The sequence below is a fragment of the Leuciscus leuciscus genome (genome assembly GCF_965113295.1).
Source record: "Leuciscus leuciscus genome assembly, chromosome: 5".
NCBI classification, from domain to species: domain Eukaryota; kingdom Metazoa; phylum Chordata; class Actinopteri; order Cypriniformes; family Leuciscidae; genus Leuciscus; species Leuciscus leuciscus.
The window spans coordinates 6,836,765-6,846,779 of record NC_138729.1 but is presented as its reverse complement, the minus strand read 5'-3'; the positions used below and the strand labels follow the sequence as shown (position 1 = coordinate 6,846,779).

General features: G+C 41.1%; 1 protein-coding gene across 1 annotated transcript in view; it reads right to left on the bottom strand.

The window, feature by feature from the left end:
* mn1b (meningioma 1b) overlaps positions 1–8,481 on the bottom strand; it is a 15,467-nt gene extending 6,986 nt beyond the window's left edge. Inside the window, exon 1 of the mRNA XM_082170923.1 lies at positions 3,799–8,481. Coding sequence (XP_082027049.1) covers positions 3,799–7,297 — 3,499 coding nt within the window. The 5' untranslated portion in view covers positions 7,298–8,481. The remainder of the gene's footprint in view (positions 1–3,798) is intronic.
* Positions 8,482–10,015: the final 1,534 nt, after the last annotated feature.

Genomic DNA, 10,015 nt, shown 5'->3' with positions numbered 1-10,015 from the left:
TTATACTCTGCCATGAGTTAGAAAAGGAAAATTCACTCTTTCCATTTGTCTACAAAAATAAGTGTACTGGGTGTTTGGTGACCAGTCAGTACTCTCCACCAATATATTAAGCCATTTCCCACAAAAGCTTGTGGGCACGTAAGGTGCACAAACACAGCTGATTTGACCTTGTATAGAACTGATCCATTTAAATGCACAAATATTGTCCACATCTTAGAAAGGCATAATAAAACCTTGCCTAACTTGCTCTGTCATTTATCATGTCCACAAAGAGTCCAGTGGGGGTCATTAGTACCATTTGCAGTAAACACTTCAGGGGGCCACAAGGAAATCCTCACCAGTAATGACTGATGACAACCAAAACCTCACACACAACATTAATGTACAATGTATTCATACTTGCTGCTCAGGAAAATCTGTCACAAAAAAAAACGTAATATTAAGAAATTACATTAGTTACAAGTTTATATCTACTTATAGATTTTTTTTTTACTGAAATATGAACCCAAATTTTCAATAAAATATTCTGATAATAAATATATATTTTAGATTGTACAAAACATATCCAAGATATCCGATGGGCCCAGCATTTTTAATTCTCAGCTACATCTAACGAGCAACGGTCGTCTGCACAAAGGTTAGTCTGCACTAACAAGAAGGAGACCCGAGAGAGAAGCCGGCGACAACCACAGAAGCACAGGGACACCAGCTGGGACACTAAATGACCCGAAAATAACTCTATCAAAGCACTTATGGAGTTTATACATAATAGTGACTAAGTTGCATTGTGATTTTGAGATCAGAGGACTCAACACTACTGGTGTTTGACAGCACAGAATACAGAACAAAGAACAAATATGAATATCCTGCAACCCAGTCAAAGATGTTCAATTTCAGTGTGTGCGTGTGTGTGTGTGTGTGTGTGTGTGTGTGTGTGTGTGTGTGTGTGTGTGTGTGTGTGTGTGTGTGTGTGTGTGTGTGTGTGTGTGTGTGTGTGTTTGACGCCTGTAAGGGCTGAGGATTTAAGAAAGGTTAAGAAGGATGTTTTGTCTAGATAATTTTCTGACATAAAACAATATTACATGAAAATTATTCATGTAGGGCTTTTTAAAATAAAAATCTAAAATTTTATGTTAAAATAATTTTTTGCACATTATCAAAAATGATGTAACCTGTTAAGATCTTTAACTCAAATTGTACTTACAATCTTATTTTTTAAATGCGTAAAATGACACATTGATGCACACAACACTGCCGCATTGCGCTGCTGGAACTGACAGCTGAATCTGTGTATATTCATAAGGTGATCTGTTATTTGTGGTTATTTTATGAAGACCTAACAAAAAAGACAGACTATTTATATATAATCAAACTTATAAATATATATATTAAGGATATATTCCTGAACGATAAATTGTGAGCTAATACTAATTACTCACAGGAAATGTGTTTACTCATATAGAAATTTGGTTAGCAAGTGCTTCAACACTTAACACTGAAATAAACTGGTTTTATTAAGTCAAAAATATTATCTGATATCACTGTACATTAGGTTATGCCAAGCAAAAATGGTATTGGTCATATCTGCAAGAAATAGCTCCTTTAGTTCACAACTACACATTTTCACTTCGTACAGCACAGTGCAATTAATTCCAAGGCGCCTTAAAATGATCTTGAGACTCGTAAAATAAATTACTGCTTCCTATAAATCCATATTAACAATGTCCTATAAGCACCTTAGTCACCTAATTAAAATTACTAGAAGCATTCATATGCTTTAAAAGTTAAGTGTTATAAAGGCCTATAAAAATGATAGTGTGAATGAACCTCTTATAGAATTTAACAGTCCCCTTGTGTGCTGGCGTGCAATGCATCCGATGCAATTTCACAAGCCGCAAACACTTTGTAACCCTTCTCTCATCTCTGCTGTCTACGCCACTCAAATGAAAATCTGTCAAGGCTGGTGATTTGTGCTAACTAGCTATCGATCGCACCAGCACAACGTGCGTTTACAGCTCGGGGGGCTGAATGAAAGGAGGAGGGGAAAAAAGGAGAGAAGGAGACTGCAAAATGAGGACAGCAATGCATAGTTGGTGGGGGGAAAAGAAAGGTGGGAAATACTGAGAAGAAAATACAATGTTTTGCATTTGGTTTACACTGAGTGCATAGACAGATGCGCAACGAATCCATTTGGCTGTGTGGTGGTGGATGCGTTTGCAAGAGATGGGGATGGTGCACTTGACAACACTGCATGTTAAACAATGGACCTTGACTTAAGGTTGGCTTCTCTGAAAGCTCCCCCCTGCACCCTCCCACCTGCAGTTAGCCCAAACAAAGGGGCACATAATGCACACCGGGGGCGAACTATTAACACGTGTGAAAGCGCACTCCGGCTGTGGCAATTCAATTATGCGTGTCCGTCCCGCTGCCTTTTCAGTAAAGACAATTACCGTTTTATATACTGATTAAACTAAAGGACAAGTGCCAAATGAAGGATGCACACATCAAATATATGAGCTTATGGTTTACATAATTATGCCGCTTAATGTTGATGTATAAGAAATTATTATTAATAATTATTATTAGTAGTAGTAATAATAATAATAGTACTTCTACTACTAATAATAATTATTATTATTATTGGTATTAGTATTATTACACAGCTACAACCTTCATTAGTTGTTCTAATGGTCTTTAGGTTTCACACACATGGAACATGTATACAAACGTATACATGTTTTTTTTAAACATTTATGTTACTTTTAGTAAAATGTTATGTTACTTTTATAGAGCATATAAGAAAAATTCTTAAACTATTCTACCCATCAAAGAGTGTGTCAGAACAGTGGCCTAAAAAAGCCATACTAAGAACTCAATTAAAGAATTTTGAGCAGAGTTTGTTTAATTAATTTAATAATAATAATAATAATCGTAATAATCATAATAATGGAGAGATTAAAACCATGTGGCTAGAACATATCAAGATGATTAATAGAGTATTGCTGTGAGTGAAGATCGAGATAAAGATCAACAGGAAATATTTCTAGAGATTTTTTTTTTCTTTTGAACCTCTGTTATTTAATGTAGCTTTTAATGTAATTTAACTGAAATAAATACTTGGATTTTACAAAAGCTTAGAGAGCCACTTGCTTTTGTTTTTCCTTAAGAAAATAGGTAGGTGCTTTAGTAAATGAAATGCATTTAATACATATCATCTTTTCATAAAACAATTAATCTTTTAATTAGTTGTACTTTTATGAAGCTTTCATATTTTTTTCTCACAAAGCCATTTTATATGATACATTCTATTTGTGACAAACTACGTGTGTTCTGTTAAATTTGGTTTACTAAATTAAAATTTAGTAAAAAAAAAAAAAACAACATTTTTTGAAAGCCCTCACTAACATAATTTTGACCTTAGATCATATCCAAACGATCTAAAAACTTTTTATAACTAATTTATAACTAAATCGCAATGATCTGTACGTAATTTTCCTTTTAATAAAAATGTAACGCAGAGAAAAACTCAAGAAAGAGTCACATCATTGCTCTTGCTCAAAACCACTATAATGTAAAGGAGAGCATTTTTTGCATGTATGCCTACATTAGTGTGTTTGTGTGTGTGTGAGCAAGACAGAGAGAGAAAGTGAAAATATATATATTTTTAAAGGCTATACATTTAAAATGGGGGGGGGGGGGGGGGGGGGTGTGTACAAATATTGCCACCTCATACATTTTATGGAGTGTTTTACTTGCATAAATCCAAATCTATACTGTAGTAAAATTATAAATATTTACCTTCTTTGATGGTTCCCTGGACTTTATTTTTTTCCCAAACAGACTTCTCCTCCTCTGAATCCTCAAGCAGAGACTTGTCACTGGGCACATACCAGGTGGCATGCTGCTCAGCCATGAGTGTGTCCAGATCAATGGTGTCCACGGAGCCCTTCCCAGCATCCGGGCTACAGCTAGAAAGCTCTCCATCTCCATTTTGACCACTGCAGTCACTGCTTTTTTTCTTATTTTTTCCAGCTAAAGGCTGGTCTTCTGAAATGCTGAACTGCTGCCGTTGAAGCTGGATCTGAGCCTGCAAAATTTCTAGTGGGTGAATTTCATCTTGGCCAGAGGTGCTAGAGGGTGTACGGGCTTGCTCCATGCCTGGTGTACCCGGATGGCTCACTCCACCAAAGCCATCCAATGTTGAGGTAGTGTGGTTGGAGAGGCCCATGCCTTGCCCTTTCTGCCCACCTATTAGTCCGTTGTCTCTCTGCAACTTGGGCGAGCCTAACAAAGTGCTGCGGCCAGCCTTCACAGTGGATGGAGCATCTGAGCTTGATGATACCTCATCCTCATTGCTATAATGTGTGCCCAAGTCATCTGTAAAATCCATGCGAGGGGAACAGACTTCAGACTTTGATACACTTTGAATGCCACTGTCAAGAGATGACATAAGGTCAGCCTGATCTGCCAGCAGCAGGTCACCCCCTTTCCCCCATGAGGGAGAGGTGTGGGACTTTTCTTGAGGTGTGCCTGTACATCTCTCCCCGGCACCAGCTGCTGAGGCCACCTGCTGGCCGGGACTTACAACAGGGTTACTGTTTTCAGAGGGGAAAAATATCCCAGGGCTCACATGGCCACTGTCTTTTTTTCTCCTCCCTCTCCCTCTCCCACTCCCTGTCGCCGCCTTCCCCTCACTGCAAGGGGTAGTGTCCATATTGTAATTTGGGGAGAGGGTGCTGGCTTCCCCCTGCACCATTTGATTTTGACCTGGTGGTTTAGTGTTGCTATTTCCAGCTGGAGGCATTTGCCCATTTTGGGGGGAAGTAATGCTTGGGAAATATTCAGTCCCAGCATTCCCAGTGCCATTAACTGCACTATTATTTAAGTCCTGTTCTGTCTGACTCAGCTTTCGTTTCCCTTCTCCCGGAGTCTTCTTGTTGAATGTCACATTGAGGTTAGGGGCCCCCAGGCTGGCAATCATGTTCTGACAGGCAGTAGAGAGAGCTGCCAGGCAGCTCTGTCCAAAAACATTGTCCTTGCCAGTCGTTTTGCTAAAATTCCCTAAGGAGAGTCCACCAAGTTTGCTGACTGAGGAACGTTGGTTAGTGGGAAAGTCTGATTGGGATGTAAAACTCCCTGGTGAGGTGCTCACCCCTTGAGAGTTACAGAGAGAGGCTCCCTGTCGATTAGAGCCTCCATAGGGAAAAGAGGACGGACCACCCATGGGTGGTCCTGGAAAGTCATTAGGGCGCCTTTCTGGTGGTGTATTGGGCAATCCAACACCTGTACTGGGTGACTGCATCTGTGAGAGGTTTCCCATGCCACTGTTGAATTGTGAGTGGACGTTGGGTGAAAGTAAGGGCTGCACATGGCCCTCCCCCGGTATCCTCATAGGCTCCTGCATGCCCATTCCATTCACACCAGGTCTGAACATCATGCCAGGACCATTTTGCTGCATTTCATGAGCCCCCACCTCTCTACCTGGACCCATGCGATGGCCCAGCATTTCCCCAGGTGGATGCGGCCCGGGAAACCACCCACTCTCCAAAGTTATGTGTGGGTTCCGTCCATCAAAGTTCACCATCCTCCCACCATTTTCTCTCTCGAAACTCGACTGAGGCATTCCTCCCACCGGGCCCCCATGCCCCAGTGGCCCTTGAGGAACATCACTGTGGTGACCCAGCTGCTGTAGATTCGGTTGTCTCATCCTCTGCTGCTGACTCCGAGAGGCCATTTGCTTGATCATCGATGCTGCATTTTGTTGCTGCTGCATTGACTGCTGCTCAGGCCCTGTAAGCTGCAGTGATGGGCCTGTTGAAAAGCCATCCGTCACAGGGGGGGTGAACTCTCCAGGCAGGCCAGGGTAGGCTGCTGGAGAGAGATTATTCTCCATACCAGGCGGGTTATGCATACCACTGTTCCAACTGCCGCAATTCTCCCCACCATGAGTGGCATTTGGAAAATCAAACCTGGGCCTCTTAGCCATATTTAAATAAGAAGAATCAAAGTGTTGCAGCCTCTGATTGGAAGGCTGCTGAGGAGGGGGTGGCTGCTGTTGCATGTTGAACATGGGGTCGCCATAACTATGCATCCGTCTGTTCTCTGGTCTGTGAATAGGGTATTCAAACTGATTATGCTGGCCAGGCATCATGACGCCTCCCTCCTGCATGCTGGCATTTGCGGAACTCGTCTCTGATTGTGGGGGCTGTGGGAGAGATGGTGGGCAAGTGTTCTGTCTGCCAATCAAGCCTGGCTGCTGCTGCAAGAGAGGATGCCTGGATCCAGGCTCTATCCCCACTGGTATTTTGCGTCCACCCCCAAAACGTTCAAAGAACACATTGTGCTGGGCTGAGGGCTGCTGCTGTTGAGGGGGGGCATGGGGGTGTTCTTTAGAGATGCCCTGCATTCCAGGAGCACGAGACAACCCTGGGTTTCCAGGAAAATTGGGCCCTGGCACCTGACGCCCAGGCCCAAAATGAGAAAGCTGAGAATCAGATTCAGAGGGGGAGTACACAGACACTTCAAAATGTCCAGATGAGGGCTCATTGGAATAGTTGTAGTCCAGTCCATCAACACCACCTGGTGGGGGCATTCGTCTGGGCTCTAGATTGTGACTTTCTGATGAAGAGGATGAAGAAGACAGGCCATGGAAGGAGGCAGCACGATTAGGTGATTGGTCCAAAGGGAGACATGGGGCAGGTACAGGGTGATTTCCGCTGGGGGGTCCATGGTGCTGAAAATCAGGCATGGAGCCTGTCCTTTGCTGCTGCTGGGACTGCTGCTGAGAGAAGCCATCTGCTGACTGCCCCTCAGAGAGTGGGTCAAACCCCTCCGTAAATCCTTGCTGGAGCCCCATACCGCTGTTGTAACCCATTATCCTTCCACTGTGTAAGCAAGAGGACCCAGGTTCAGGTCCAAAATTTCCACCAAAGTGTTGATGGTGTTGCTGTGAATGGGTTTGATGTCCATGGGGATTATTATGAGGTCGTTGAGGGTTAAAAAATCCATGCATTGAGGCCTGTTGTTGCTGTTGGAGATTCCCCACATGCAATTCAGAATGTCCTCGCTGGAATCCACCATACTGTTCACCTCCATTCATGTTAATGTTCATCTCAATCACAGGAGGCTCGTTAAGTGGGCCCATACCAGGCTCAACTGTCCCCTGTGGGCCTCCAGCATGAAAACCTGGGCTCTTGTAATGAGAGTTCATGCTTACTCTTGGCTGGTTAAAGTTTTTCTCAGTGGGGCCAAAATTTCTGTTATTAATCTGTGGACAAAACTGTTCCAGCCCAAACATACTTCCCACAATCAGTCCCGCATGACAACCAGCTTCCCTGGCTCCACTGCAGTGTCTACTGTCTCCTTTATTTTCTTTCTTTGGCAAACTCAAGCAATATCAACAACAAGTTGTATAATACAGGGGTAAATTTCAAATGTGGTATTGTCATCAATAAAAAAAATATGTTTGTAATAATGAATAACTAATTACTGAGAAAGTCTATGATATTGTAAATGAACTTGAAATTGTAATACGAAATGCTCTACAAAAAGTTTTATGGTCTATTCCATAATCTGCTCCATGTTGTTTCTTCACTGCTTTAAAAGTATTTCATAAAATATAAAAGAAATACAATTATTTACTACGTGGAATATTTGCACTGAACAAACAAAAAACTTATTTTTTGCCGAAATTTTATCTACATCACGGCAAAACACGACTGCTATAAAAACTACTCTCTTACCACAAAAACACCCTCACCTGACGATCTGACGACAGCTACAACACATATAGAAAAAAATATATAAAACATGTTCCGTCAAAACATCCTCCACAGACTATAATTCCAATGTGCTGTCAAATGTCCAGAGTGAGGTAAATGTTCTATTTAAAAATCCATTTTGAACGCATATTACAACACTTTCCAGGGTACCACAAAAATATCCAAGTCCATATGAATCCAGAACAGCGTAGGATTTGGTATCCACTTTCTTTTAGAAATGGGTAAGATTCTTTCAAATTGCATAAGTTGTAAAGCAATAGTTCCCTTGGGCTGAGCTACACAAGCGATGACACAAAAGTAAAGGCAAGAAGAAAGTCCCGTGAATGAGGGGGTGAACCCCGAACTCCCGTCTTTGTGCGCCCGTCTTTTGGAGCTCCGAGGGATAGGCAGCACACGCGCTATCCAAAGCCCGCCACCACAGAGCTGCTGGGCAACACAGTCCCATCGGTCCTGCTCATTTTCCGCGCAATCGAACAGCTTGACTGCAATTTCAATTACAGTCAACACTTGCACATTCAGGGAGTCCTGTTTTAATAGCACCAGTTCTGAGATTTGCTCCACTCCAGCTGGAAACGATTCACCGATAGATCACATACTGATGTCTGAGACGCTCAGCACTGCGCGCAACGACCGCAAGGACCAGCAACAAGTTTTGCATTTCAGCAAGGTCCTCCGCTGCAAACATCAGCCAATGGTTTACGTGCCGAGGGAGGGACGATCTCTTAAGGTAGTCCAGGATTTGTCTGTTTTGCGTTACGAGAAAGGGTTTTCAGGTGCTTCAGAGAAAAATAGGCCTATTTGGGGAGGTTTTTTGGATCCAAATCTACTCACTGTATTAAAAAAAAACTTAAATTATTATTTATTTTTTTAAATGGTACAATGCATTTAATTTTACTGTTAGAATGATGTGATTTTACTTCATAATGACGTAGCCTAAGTATGATCATAATTTTTGAAATTTTAACAAGGCGGTCAAATTGTTAAAACAATGTTTCCATAAGTAAAAAGGGCTGGATTTTTTTTTTTTTTATGGAGAAAGGAGCATTCCAGAATTTCCACGAAGAACATCCATGCAGTTTGTTGGGATTGTAGGTAGCCTATTTAAACATTTATTTTCTTATGTTGTTTTAGTTTTATGTAAATTTGAGTGCTTTGTATTGGCTTTCGTGTTGGCTAACATGTTGTTAGTGTAGCAAAATAATGCATTGCTTTAGTGTCATGAGTCTAACACTGTTGTTTTGGCTTTACAGTCATTAAGCACATTCTACAGATTTTAGTAGCTTGGTATAGGCTATTGTCAATATATAATTCTATGATCTGTAAAACATACAGTTGAAAAAAAAAAAAAAAAAAAACGCATCTTGTAATCAAATCATTGTCAACCACAGCTGGTAGGCTATAGGCTGATTCTTTTGCATTTAATATCTTGATTTACGCCAGCTGATAACTGAACAACAGGTCTCTGAGAGTTTTGTGATGCTTTTACATTTATTGTAGAATTTTTGATAATACAGCGTAGTGAAAACCTGGATATTGTGGAATGGAAAAGCATTGAAAAAAACCATTTGTAGGGAGCCTCAGTCTATCCCTATGCAAATGCTTAACAAAAGCGTAAATGCGCGGCATAATTACCACCCGGAGTTTGCATTGTTAGTGCACTTCAAACTGCGAATTAACATTTCCATTCAGATTAATTGACCAATTAACATAATTCTGTTTACATTCTATCTATCTATCTATCTATCTATCTATCTATCTATCTATCTATCTATCTATCTATCTATCTATCTATCTATCTATCTATCTATCTATCAAAAGATGAAGTAGGTCTAAGCTTTGAATGTATCAAAGCCTCATGAACCCTATACAAAGCATTGCTGCTGCCCACAGTAATAATGGATAAAGTGTGAAAACTGATTATTCTCTTTAGCTAGCTACTGTCACGCTTGTGTGTAAAACTGCATGCATTTCAGTTCCCCTAATAATATTATTCCAGAAGAGGAGAGAACCCCGTCCTACGGTGCTTCAACTGATTTGTATTAGCCTAACGTCACAATCACCGTTAAAGTAAAGATTTGAACGTACACGACTCGTAGAATCAGAGAGTGTCTATTCAGAGTATTATTGTCTATTTCTCGTTTTAAATACGAAATACACTAATAGGCCTAAATCAGGAGCTTGTGAGCAACAGAGTTTTTTCTTTCTTTCTTTACCTAATGGAAGTGAACATGTTA